Source organism: Microcebus murinus, chromosome 19 (assembly GCF_040939455.1).
Source record: "Microcebus murinus isolate Inina chromosome 19, M.murinus_Inina_mat1.0, whole genome shotgun sequence".
NCBI lineage: Eukaryota > Metazoa > Chordata > Mammalia > Primates > Cheirogaleidae > Microcebus > Microcebus murinus.
Genome location: NC_134122.1, coordinates 1,605,906 through 1,618,137, shown reverse-complemented (window position 1 = coordinate 1,618,137; position 12,232 = coordinate 1,605,906). Strand labels below are relative to the sequence as shown.

The 12,232-nt window shown below is 58.9% G+C and overlaps 2 protein-coding genes across 12 annotated transcripts in view; one reads left to right on the top strand and one right to left on the bottom strand.

Annotated features, from left to right (window-relative positions):
- Window positions 1-4,337, bottom strand: part of TSC2 (TSC complex subunit 2) — a 35,843-nt gene extending 31,506 nt beyond the window's left edge. For all 8 annotated transcript variants that reach the window (XM_012743446.3, XM_075994964.1, XM_075994963.1 and 5 more), the window contains exons 1-3: window positions 4,262-4,337; window positions 3,570-3,736; window positions 1,578-1,664 (exon numbers count right to left, since the gene is read on the bottom strand). In XM_012743446.3, coding sequence (XP_012598900.1) covers window positions 1,578-1,664; window positions 3,570-3,707 — 225 coding nt within the window. In that variant the 5' untranslated portion in view covers window positions 3,708-3,736; window positions 4,262-4,337. The remainder of the gene's footprint in view (window positions 1-1,577; window positions 1,665-3,569; window positions 3,737-4,261) is intronic.
- A 134-nt stretch (window positions 4,338-4,471) lies between these two features.
- On the top strand, window positions 4,472-11,021 carry NTHL1 (nth like DNA glycosylase 1). 4 transcript variants are annotated; one of them, XM_012743537.3, is made up of 6 exons: window positions 4,472-4,617; window positions 5,708-5,943; window positions 6,685-6,858; window positions 7,750-7,909; window positions 10,615-10,720; window positions 10,797-11,021. In XM_012743537.3, exons 1-6 carry the CDS (start codon window positions 4,479-4,481, stop codon window positions 10,918-10,920), a joined length of 939 nt encoding a protein of 312 aa, XP_012598991.2. In that variant the 5' UTR covers window positions 4,472-4,478; the 3' UTR covers window positions 10,921-11,021. The 4 variants fall into 4 exon arrangements, with proteins under 4 accessions (XP_012598991.2, XP_012598990.2, XP_075851073.1 ...); XM_012743536.3 differs by having other exon boundaries at window positions 5,705-5,943; window positions 6,688-6,858; XM_075994958.1 differs by having other exon boundaries at window positions 5,705-5,943; window positions 7,792-7,909.
- The last annotated feature ends 1,211 nt before the right edge of the window (window positions 11,022-12,232 follow it).

Sequence of the window (12,232 nt, the reverse complement as noted above, 5' to 3'; positions counted from 1 at the left end):
AATAACTGGCCCCTCAACTCAAGGACAGCACCGTGAACACAGGACGGAGCAGACAATGGGGGCTTCTGGCTTAGAGCCCCTCTGACGCTCATGTCTCCTGTCCCTGCTGCAGCCTGTGATGACAAGCCTAACAAGACCGGCTCAAGGTGACTTCAAACCCGAGCAGGTCCCTTGCAGCCACCCCAGGCCACAGACGGAAACAGGCGAGGGGAGGACAGCAGGCAGGCCGGGAAGCAGCCTGGCTTCCCCAAGGCCCGCAGGGAGTCCCCATTAGAGCTGCCCAGACTCTGGCGGGGAAGTCACGGGAGGGGCCTCAGAACCAGAAGTGCATGGTGGGCCCTGGGCCTGTGCCAGACACGCAGCTCTGTGGCTTTTCTCCGTGAACACACCAGCCGTGGCCCTGGCCCCACACCCCACCCTGCCTTCGCCACCCTCAGACCCATGGAGGAAGAACTCACTGCTCCTCCTGAAACCTGCCTCCTCTGACCCCACCCGTGGGGAACTTGTCCCTGCTCCCCCTTGAACTGCCATAATCAGTGTCACTCAGCAAGCTTCTGAGATGGCTCCCGTCACCTTCCCTTCCCCACGTTAACCTCCAACCAGAGCTTTCTGACCACTCCCCCTCTCCTGGGTTCACTCCCAACAGAAATGGAACTAAAATGGCCGTGGTCTTGTAGGTGCTGTCTGACCAACATCCCAACCAACTCAGGGTACGCTGGGAATCTCCCCTCCTTTGTCCCATTCCCAACACTCCCATCATGACAACCTGAGCAGCAATAACACGCAAACACAGAGCCTGTGGACCACCCCAGCCTCTGAGGCCCACTCATCTATTCGCACGATGTTTTGTACCTATATAAACAACCTTCCGAACCAGGATTCCTATTTCTTACATTTTTCCTTAGTGATGTGCGGCTTGTATGTTTGTGATGAACTGCTGAAGATGTAGTCGTTCTCCCCTTAGCAGCCCTGAGTCTGTGAGGTGTGAGGCGTTTGTTCACCTGCAAACGCTGGGCAAGGCTAGGGCAGGGCCCTAAGGTGCTCGACCAGCAGCCTGGGGCAGTGTCATTCTGCACTCCCAGAATGACAACTTTCCATTCTGTCCCCAGTCGTCGACAGAGTTTGGAAACATTTGCCCAAGATAAACGTGTGTCTGTGACGTTGCCTGATACCACCAGACAGTCACCTCTCCCCAGATGGTACCACGATTGGTACATCTTGAATTGTTCTCTGTGAAACCAAACTCTTTCCTGACATTCCTTTATTTTCCCTTCCCCTGAATGTGTAATAGGGGAGGACAAGTACGCACGCATTTTTATAAGCCACTACAAAACCTTTCTGGGGTCTGCTGGAAACACCTAATCCCTCTGCTCCCCACCCCAACACAACTAGTCCCTCAGGGTTGCACTCAGGGCATTTCCAGAAGCTTCCCATCACTAAGATGAAAATTACTCTAAAATAGTGCAAATCAGATAATTAGCAAAATTAGCTGTCAATCATGCTCCCAGAAAAAGCAAACTCAGGCTTGTAAACAACCTACATGCATCTTTTTAGTAGCCCAACTGCGACAAACCTACCTCTTCCAATTTCTTAGTTTTTGCGACTTCACAAATCTGCCCTATCACCCGGATGCGATTGTTGAGACCACATTCAACACTCAGTTCCTAGAAAGACGAAAGAAGAAAAGGGGCCGGCGCTCAGGCCACAGGTTTCCTTAACCGCTAGTCACAACCCACCCTAACAACTGGACACTTAAAGCAGCTCTTTCTGAAATCAGGATTCACCAAAGAACTTATTGCTCCATCTCAGTGGACTGAGAAAATGAAACTTTTTCTTCACGACCAAAAATTTTTTATTGAGTTAAAACCCATATAACCTAAAATACACCATTGTAACAATTTTGAACTATATAATTCAGTCTTTTGTATATTTACAATTGTTATAGCCATCTCCACTAATTCCAGAACATTTTCATCACCCCCAAAGAAAACCCCACACCAATTCCATCCTCCCCCCAGCCCCTGGCAAACATGAATCTACTTTCTGTTATTGTGGATTTGCCTATTCTGACATTTCCTGTATGTGGCCTCTGTGACTGGTTTTTTTACTTAGCATGTTTTCAAGGTTCATCTACATTGCAGTATGTGTCAGTTTTTCATTCTTTTTTATTGCTCAATCACATCCCACTGTATGAATGCACCGTTAGGTTTGTTCCAGGTGGGAACTCAAAAAGTATGTACAGGACGGAATGTGGTTAATGCAAAACTTAGGCTTGTAAAACAATAGCCCCAAGAGTCTGGAGAGTTCCCGGACCTTGTAGATCTAACAGACAGCTGCAGCCAGCATTCCTCCCCCATCCCTCCCTAACTCTCCTGATAAGGACAACGCCAGAGCAGAAGGATGGATGTGACTCGGGCAGGGGTCTCAGGAGTTGGTGGTTTGCAAAAGAATTTATTACAAGCAGCTGTTCTGGCCCACTTACTCCCCCTGGAAAAAACCCCTATAAAACCCAAGGCTCCCCTTTTCTCTCATGGACGCTTTTTCACCTCTACCCATCTGCACCCAGATGCTTGAAATAAACAGCATTTTGTTACACGTGAGGCTTCGTGTCTCTCCCTCTTGGACCTAACATGTACTCTGTTTCCCCAAAAATAAGACAGGGTCTTATATTTATTTTTCCTCAAGAAGACACCCTAGGGCTTATTTTCAGGGGATGTGTTATTTTTCTTAAGTACGGTACAACAATCTACATTTATTCAAATATAGTTAAGTCGTCTTCTTCTGGAACATCATCATAACTCTCCAAACCCCGAATTCCATCCTGATTTTCTTGTAACACTATTTCCTTTAGAACCATTGGCCCCAATCTCTCATGTTGAGCAATAGAGCTCTCATGGGGCAGATAAGAAGGGCTGCTTGTCTTCTGTACCACTCTGCGATGAAATGCATGGGTTGTGCAGATACACTGCGAAGCCACGCCCATCATTAGGTCTTATTTTCGGAGTCGGGCTTATATTGTGCAAATGCTTAGAAATCCTGCTAGGGCTTATTTTATGGGTAGGTCTTATTTTCAGGAAAACACGGTACCACGTTGTATCTATCCATTCATCAGCTGATAAATGTTTTGGTTGTTTCTAAGTGGGAAACACTACAAGTGCAAAAATTCAACATTTACTCGTGGGCAAAACATAATGCCGGGCATGTGTCAGGAGGATACAAACACACTATCCTGTATACAGAAGGACCCACTTCTCCCAGAACTCACAAAATACCTGGCCATATCCCTAACTACCTGTGGAGATGATGGCATTCAGGCCATATCTAGTAAAATGGGCTCTCTTACACCCATACCTGAGTACTAACTCAAGTGTGCTGGACCGGGTCACTAAGATTCTGACTTTCTGAGCCTTCCAAAGGAAAGAAGGACATGCCCACCTCCACAGTACTGGAGACAGCATCCCTGTGCAAATGATCACCAGCAACCTGTCTCCCACAGAACCTAGTGCAAGACTGAACCCAGCCTTCCTTGCACTTCCCACTAGGCTAGTAAAGACAGGCAGCTCACTCACTCTCAGGGTTTCTGCTGTGATGATGAACTCCGTCTGTTTGCCCTCTGCAGACCTGGGATTTGGCCTTGATGTTCCCAGTCCCAACAGAATCTTGAACTTCTCCTTCAAGCCTGAATCTTTGCTTGTTGGCTTGGCCATGGTGGGCAGGGACACACCAGAGGACTCCTCTGTGCAAAAGAACCACGCATGGAGACATGTGAGAAACAGCCCCACCCACCCACCCGGCTAACGACCGCCAGCCGCCAGGACCCCGGGTCAAGGGTGGGCATAAGCTCTTCCACAGCCCCTGGGCAGAACTCAACCACAGCCAGACTGACCCGGCTACAAACAAGCCTGGGAATTGCCAGGCCTGATCTAGCCAGCTGCCTGCTCAGACGCGGCCGCCCGCCCGCCCCGCCCGACTCCGTGCACGGGGTGGGCGGCCGCCGCGGGGTCTAGGAAGCCCTGACGTTTGCCATCTCTCTTCCCCCGTGTGGAGAAGGAGCTGTCAAGCAAACGCCTGAAGCAGAGAGCCGCTCGCACCCGCCATGACTTAAAACCCAGGAGTGCTTGCAGCTCCAGGGTCAGGCTCGGTGGGCGCGACCGAGGCCGGGGACCCGCCGCCCCAGGAGCCCCTTCGGCTGCTGCGTCGGGGCCGGGCCACATCACGGTCCAGGCCGGCGCCAGCGGTCGGGCCGTCGCGAGCCACTCACCCCGCGCCGCGCCTCCGCGCGCCGGGCAGCCCGGACGCCGAGAAGGGCTCACACCCCCGGCCCGTAGCCGCCGCCGGAAGCACGACCTGCACTTCCGGCAGCGCGAGCGCACCGAGGGCCGGCGCAGGGCTTGCTGGGAGTCGTAGTTCTGGGTCCCTTGTGTCGGAAAGACTGGTAGCGCTTTGGGTCACGTGACGGAGCTGCGGGGCCTGTCGGGATGTGTAGTCCGCAGGAGTCCGGCATGAACGCTATGAGCACGAGGATGGTGACCAGAAGCCGGACCCGGGGACCCGGGGCCCGACCGCGGGCGGGCGGGGAGGATTCTGCGCCGCTCGGGAAGGGAGAGGCGGCTGCAGGTAGCGCCGCGCCCCTGCCGGAGCGCGGGAGGAGGGGCGGGGGAAGGGGCCTGCAGGGGACTGGGGGCTGCAGGCTGGGTTCCTGGCCGCCTCCGAAGGCTCCGAGCTGCGCAGCGGGGACCGGGACGCAGGACGCGGCAGACGCGCAGCCACTAACGAGTTCTGTGGCCCCACCTGCGGCCCTGCGTGCCCACCCTGCATCCTTTTCCCAGAAGCTGGGGTCTGCTGGGGTCTACCGGAGCCTGGGCCTGCCCTGCCCACTCTGGTCCTGGGCACGATAGTTCTTCCCATCCTATCAGCTGTCCCTGGTTACTGCACTTGCCCAGGCCTTGGAGCAGACCAGCCCTGCCCTCTTTCAGTGAACCTGCTTCCCTCTCAGAGCGGCTGGGTGCCAAGGACACACCCAGCCATAAGTCTCCCTCAGGCTAGAAGGTGCCTCAGGGAAAACAGGAAAGGACGTGGCATTCATTATATTTATCCTGTCGCCATAAAGGACCTACTGTGTGCCAAGCATGGGAGTCAGCAGGGAGCGACACTAACAGGACCCCTGTACTTGTCCCCCAGAACTTATGCAGAATTGGCTAGAGGGGGAGTCCCATGGCACCCAAGGACCCCAGGGCTAGTCCAGACAAGCACAGAGGCATGGTAGGAGGAGCTGGTATGCAGTGGGGAACAGGCAGGTGATAATGCCAGCCAGAATGGCGGGAACTTTGATGCCAGGATAGAGTTTGGAGTTCATTCTAAGTGCAAAAGGAAGTTGATGAGGCGTTTTGAAAAGGGAAGTGACTGGATCTGATCTGGATCTGCATCAGCTGTCTCTGATGCAGTACAGAGGATGTAGAGGCTATATCAGCTGCATCATGGTAGACACTTACCAGGCTTCTCATGTGCTGCTGTGGATCTTGTCAGGGGCACAGTGGCATAAGGAAGGCTGACATGTCCCCTTAGGGCAGAGCACCCCAAAGTTTAATAGATGATGGGCAGTTTTTGCATGAATGAGTAAGAGGTGGGCTAGCAGGTAGAGCAGCACCCATACCCTACCCTCACCTGTGCCCCCACTAAGGGGACTGAGTGGCACCTTTTGCAGAAGGAAGGAAACGCCACAGCCCTGTGAAGCACCAGCAGAAACCACAGAGACTGCATGTGGCCTACGAGGCCTTGGATGGTGAGAAAGGTGAGGGGTCCGAGCCCTTCAAGGTGCCCACCTGGGAGCCCCAGGACTGGCAGCAGCAGCTGGTCAACATTCGTACCATGAGGAGCAAGAAGGATGCACCTGTAGACCAGCTGGGGGCTGAGCACTGCTATGATGCCAGCGCCCCCCCAAAGGTAGGCAGGGGCCCCATCTGCCTGGGTAACCCCCTTCCCAGCAAGACACTTGTCTCCTCTCAGGCCTCTGACAGCCTGACACCTAGTGGCTCTCGGCTGGTACCCTCCCCTGTAGGCAGCACTTTGAGGGGACAGTGTCCCAGAGCACTGGGCAGCATCACTGGCTTCATAGCAGCCACCCAGCAGGTCACAGGCAGCTGCATCTTAGGGCCTCATGCTCTGCTTTCTGCCGGGCATGGCACAGCATGTCATGTGCTTTCTATAATGTGAGGGAGGGACAGTTCTTATACCTCAGTGGCCCAGAGCCTGGGTCTGGGGACTGCTCTGAGTTCTGATCCCTACTCTGTTACCAGGTGACTTGCATACATGCCTCTCCGAGCCTCAGTTTGCTTGTCTGTGAAATGGGTAGCGTTGTCATTCACAAAGCAACAGTAACTGTAGCATCCGACGCCTGTAGTGCCAATGTGCCATATATAATTCTAAGTACTGTGATAATTCATGTGAGGGTCTCTCTGATCCTGTGAGGCAGCTACTGTTATTGTCCCCATGTTGTAGGTGACGAAACAGGCCCGAGCCAGACCCACACACCCCACTCTACCTGTGCTGGCCTGGGTGGGTTGGAGGCTGATGTCCCATGTGTTGCTCAGGGTAACAGGTGGAGGTGGGTAGATGGTGTGGGTGGGGCCTGGCCCAGGACAAGCACCAAGACCCACCGCCACGCTGTCCCTGTCACTGCACCAGCAGGTGCGGAGGTACCAGGTGCTGCTGTCGCTGATGCTCTCCAGCCAGACCAAAGACCAGGTGACGGCAGGCGCCATGCAGCGGCTGCGGGCCCGGGGCCTGACGGTAGACAGCATCCTGCAGACCGATGACAGCACGCTGGGCAAGCTCATCTACCCCGTAGGCTTCTGGAGGGTGAGCCCAGCCTATGGCCACCGGGGCTGGGGTAGCACTGGCCTGGGAGAGACCTCAGGAGGCTGAGGGACGTGGAGGTGCCAGAGACGAGAGTCAGGCCTTTCTGGCATCAGGGGCCTGGGTGCGAGTCCTGCTAGAGCCCCCCATCCGTCTGTGCAGCCCGTGGGGCCGGCACCTGGTCCCTGGAGCTCCCAGGCCTTTCCTGTTTGTGACCTCCCCTTCCTTCCTCTGCTCCCGCCTGCCCCGCCCTTCCTCTCCCGCCTTTCCCTTTGTTTACTCCAAGCCACCTCCCTAGAGTGTGCCCTCCCCCTAGCCCCTCGCCCTCTAGGAGCCCTCCCAAGGCTGCTCCCCCTCAGCGGAGCACTGGGCGGTGGGCGGCTGGATCTGCTGGGAGCAGCTTGGAGGGTGGGGCTGCTTCCCTTGGCACCAGCAGTCTGTCAGGCGGGCTTTAAATAGCCCTCTCGCTCAGGCACAGGATGGGAACCACCCAGCTGGCCTGTGGCTGACAGGGGAACCCGGGCTCCAACCTTCCTTCCTGAAGGCCCAGGTGCTGCTGAACCCAGCTCCTGGGAGTGGCCTGCTCAGCCTGGCCTGGCCTCTGGGGGGAATGACAGGGCGAGGGACCCAAGCCGGACCCTACATACATCATGGGCTGTGCAGGGGGGAGGCAGGGGGCCAGGCCTGCCATGGGGCCCTGCCAGGAGCTCCCCTGAGCCTCTCTGCTGCCCTCAGCTTGTCCCCATCTCTGGGGGGTAGGGCTGAGCAGCTGCCTCTGCCTGGGTCCTCGGCAAGAGACAGGCAGCTCCGGGTACCTGTGGGCCTCCCGGGGCCTCGTCCTCCCAGGCCAGGCTGTACCCCCCACCTGCAGGGCTGACTCCCCCCATCCCTCAGAACAAAGTGAAGTACATCAAGCAGACCAGTGCCATCCTGCAGCAGCGCTATGGCGGGGACATCCCGGCCTCTGTGCCAGAGCTGGTGGCGCTGCCCGGTGTTGGGCCCAAGATGGCGCACTTGGCTATGGCTGTGGCCTGGGGCACCGTGTCAGGCATCGGTGAGTGGCACGAACCCACGAGCAAGAAGGGGCTGGCTCTGGGCTCTCCAGCTGCTGTTGGGGTTCCCCACTCATTGTTACCTAAAACCCCAACTCTAGCTTCCTCGTCCGCAACTCAGCCCATGGGATCAGAGAGGTGTTCCCAGTGCCCAGCAGGCCAGCCCCACACCTGTCTGTGCTGTGTGCGGGAGGGACATGCTCCCCCGTGGCGGGGTGGAAATGGTGGGCTGGGGGCATCTGAGATGACTTCCTGAGGTCACATTTCGGCTGGGAGGCAGGGTCAGCCAGGCCAAAAGGAGGAAGTGCATTCCAGGTAGGGGAACAGTGTCTGCAAAGCCAAGAGGAGGAGAGAGGGCCAGGAGTAGGAAGTGATGGAATGAGAGCGGCAGAGTGGGGGGCTGGGGAGGGAGAAGGAAGTGCTGTCTCCTGGGCAGGGGGTGGGGGGACAGCGGAAGGAGAGGCCTCCCTGGACTCCTTTGCCCAGGTGCAGGGTGTCCCTTCCTGGTATCAGAGGCTCCTCTGCGGTTAGAGGAAGACAGTCCCCCGGGTGGGGTGAGGAGCTGCGTCGTCCTCAGAGCTTTGTGCAGAGGAGCTGGGACTCCTGACGCCACACATCAGCAAGGCCCCGCCAGCCCAGAAACCAGGCTTTCACCCCTGCCTCTGTGCACCGTCCCCTGCCAGCGTCTCTGGGACCCCTGTGCCTTCTAGCACTGCCTGGCGGGCACGAGGGCAGTGAGGGGCTCAGGCTCGGTTCTGAGCCCTGGAGAGCTCAGCCCCGAGAGCCCACGCCGGGCTGGGCGGGAGTGGGCAGTGCCTCCTCCCCTTCTCGACGCCCAGCGCCACTGGCCCGCCAGCCTCTCAGCAGACACTTGAGCTTATCTGGGCGGCTGTCCTCAGCTGCCCGAGTACCGGAGCGCTGCGCTGGGGTTGGGCCGTCTGTGGGGGAAGGGCCCCCTGCCCACAGCCAGGTGGGGGACACAACAGACAGGAGTGCCAGAATGTCACCCTCTCTGGTTGTCTGTGGGCCCCACCACACGCTGGCAGATCCCAGGAATGCCTTCTAGGGGCTTCCCAGAGAGAGAAGCCCCCTCCCTTAAAAAGCCAGGGCCAACTTTGGGAGACAGAGGCAGGAGGATTACTTGAGGCCAGGAGTTCAAGACCAGGCGGGGCAAAAAAAAAGACGATGAAAAGTTAACCAGGTGGTGGCACTCGAATGTAGTCCCTGCTACTCGGGAGGCTAAGGCAGGAAGATCACTTCAGCCCGGAAGTCTGAGGCTGCAGTGAGCTGTAATTGTGCCACTGTATTCCAGCCTGGGTGACAGAGTAAGACCCTATCTCGGGGGAAAAAAAAAAGCTAGAGCCAGGGGGTACAGAGCCCCTCCCAGATAGGTGACCTTGGGCAAGGCACTGGCCTCTCTGAGCCTCTGGCCGGCCACAAGGCAGCGAAGGAGTTGCCCTTGCTAACTGCATAGGTGTGCGGGTAGCCCTCCCTCCCGGCCAGCATGGGAGGCTCAGGCAACATGACATGCCCAGCCCTGGTCCCTAGGGCTACCCAAGGAGCCTGGCCACCTCCGTGTTAGAGAGTAAGGAACTGAGGCTCAAGGCCCCAAGGATGTGACCCTCAGTCTTTGTGGTCTCCACACCCCCCCACAGGTTACCTTTTTCCAGGCAGGTAGCAACAGGGCGAAGGAGCTGGCGCAGGGATTGGCTTTCCCTTTGGCAAGCGCTGGAGGAGGAGGCAGGGCTGGGACTGCAGCTGCCCGGGACAGCTGGGCTGGAGAAGGCCTGGGTGAGCAGGCGCTGGGCCGAGCCCCTGGGGTGGCCAGTGGGACCAGGGGCCAAACCCCAGGTGTGCAGCAGCTGCAACTGGCCAGGCCGCACTCCCTTCCCGCTCCCTGAGCACCACAGTGGCAGGTGACCTCCGGCTGGCCTGCTGGACCAAGCTGCTGCCACCCCGCCCAGGGCCCTCAACCAGTGCCTGGACCAGGAGGGGCCTAGGGCCACAGGAGGCCGAGCAGAGGGAAGCAGGGCCAGGAGGCACTGCACTCCGGGGGAGCCTGAGGGCCACGTGCTTCCCGGAAGTCCTGGGCCAGGTGCGGCAGCTCCTGCCTGTGGGAGGATCTCTCGAGCCCAGGAGTTGGAGGCTGCAGTGAGCTATGACCATGCCACTGCACTCCAACCCGGGTGACAGAGCAAGACCTTGTCTGTAAGAGGAGAAAGAATCTTGTTGGGCCTCAGTTCCTGCTTCTGTGGGTGCCTTGCAAGGACTTACTGAGTCCAGGCTGGTAATCTCCCCACGCGGGGTCTGGCCCTCAGCAAGTGCTTGACACAAGGTAGCTGTCACTGTACTTGGGGACATAGAGCTCAAAGCAGAGCAGAGATACCAACCCCCACAGAGAAGAGCAGAGCCCCCGGCACCCACACACCCAGCCAGCACCAGGATAGTTGGGAGTGGGTCATCCCAGAGCAGAGACCCCCAATTCACCGGGATGATGGAGGCTGCCCGCACCCGAAATAGCAGGCACCCAGTTCCCTGGGGCGGTGAGGCAGCCACACTCAGGCCTGGGGCCAGGCCTATGCTGTTCCCATCCCTGCTCAGAGTCCTGCGAGGGGGGAGGTGGCGGTGCTGGCTCCGCAGGGATGGGGCAGGGTTTGGCTGGTGCAGTGTGCCTCCCGTTCACCCTGCCCTGTCTCCATCCAAGCAGCGGTGGACACACACGTGCACAGAATCACCAACCGACTTCGGTGGACCAAGAAGCCAACCAAGTCCCCAGAGGAGACCCGAGTCGCCCTGGAGGAGTGGCTGCCCAGGTGCTGGTGGGGTCCCTGGCGGGCAGGATGGGGCAGGCCTCTCACTCCCCAGCGCTGAGCCAGCCTCACCCCGCAGGGAGCTGTGGAGCGAGATCAACGGCCTGTTGGTGGGCTTTGGCCAGCAGACCTGCCTGCCTGTGCACCCTCGCTGCCAGGCCTGCCTCAACCAGTCCCTGTGCCCGGCCGCCCGGGGCCTCTGAGGGCCGTGGGCTCCGGCCTGAGTGCTGCTCAGGCCGCTGTCTGTGAAGTGCCTTTGCTTGGGAGCCACAGCCTGTTTAGTAAAGCTTTGGGGTCATTTGCAGTTGGGGTCCGGCTGACTTCTGTCCCTGAGGGGCAGGGGCAGGCAGGGAACCACGTGCCGGCGAGCGAACGTGTGTGTGCCCGTGCTCTCGTGCGTCTGGACCAGGGCTGCCTGGGAGGCCAGGATAGGGACGTGACAATCTGGGCTGTGCACTTGGGAGGGAGGGGGGAAGTGGTGGAGCCAGCTGTGGCCAGCTGCCGGAGCACCTCCTTGGGAGCTGGCTGGGGCGCCGGACCCTGCCCTGCCCAGCACAGGCTGCCCTTCGGGTCCCACCCCCGTGTTTGCTGAGCCCTCTGGCCTCAAAAGGGACACTGGGAACCCGGGCAGGGTGCCACAGGGCACAAGGCTTGACCTGTGTGTACCTGCTAGAGGTGGTGGGGGCCACGCTGGGCAAAGGGCAGCCCGTGGGTGTCAGGGCCCAGGTGGCTTCACAGGGGTGGTGAAAGTGGGAGGCTGGGCCTCACCAAGCAGAGGTGGCAGGGGCCCTAGGAGGCGTCCCAGAGGGAGGGAGAGGTGTGAGGGTTCCAGGTGGGCTGGAGGGGAGAGGGAGCAGGGTGAGAGCAGATGGATGATGTGGGGTGGGGGGCAGGGGCTTCGGGATGGCGTCGTTTCCAGCAGCTGCAGCGGGGAGGGGGCTCCCCCAGAACTGGCCTCCTTCCTCCCTTTCCCCCTCCCCCAGCTGAAGGCTCAGAAGACAGCAGCACAGCACCGAGGTCTGTCGGTGGCAAGGCCTGTTTATTCTGAAGGCGCGCATGCGCTATGGCTTACGAGGCAGACAGCAGTGCCGGTCAGTGGGTTCAGGGCAGGGGAGGAAAGGACAGAGTCGACAGAGTGTCCATGGGGTGGGAGAGGCGGGTGCACCAGGCAGGGGCTGGGCCCAGAAGCCTGGGGTCCTTCCTGGAGGCCGGGCCTCCCAGGCCCTGGAGCTGCCCTGCAGAGCGAGGGGCCTGTCCAGAGGCTGCCCTTCTGGGGCTGGGCCTCCATCCTGGGCCCCAGACCCCCTGCAGGGTGAGAGGCAGCACAGGGTAGCTGGGGGGGCTGGCCTCATGACCCCTACACCAAGGAGGGCAGGGAGGGGGCAGGGAAGCTGCTATAGCCACATCCTGCCTCCCCGGCTTTTCCCCAAAGTCCCCAGGAGCAGCCTGGGAGCCCCAGCCCACTCAGTCCCCTGGAAGTCCCTAGGACTCCCACACGGGGTGGCTGCTGCCCGG

What these genes read in the sequence shown, in the direction of transcription:
- NTHL1 (XM_012743535.3), top strand. Translation starts at nt 4,479, where the DNA reads ATGTGTAGTCCGCAGGAGTCCGGCATGAACGCTATGAGCACGAGGATG. An exon ending in GAAGGGAGAGGCGGCTGCAG is followed by an intron (nt 4,618 to 5,704) that starts GTAGCGCCGCGC and finishes CACCTTTTGCAG; the next exon opens with AAGGAAGGAAACGCCACAGC. An exon ending in ATGCCAGCGCCCCCCCAAAG is followed by an intron (nt 5,944 to 6,684) that starts GTAGGCAGGGGC and finishes TCACTGCACCAG; the next exon opens with CAGGTGCGGAGGTACCAGGT.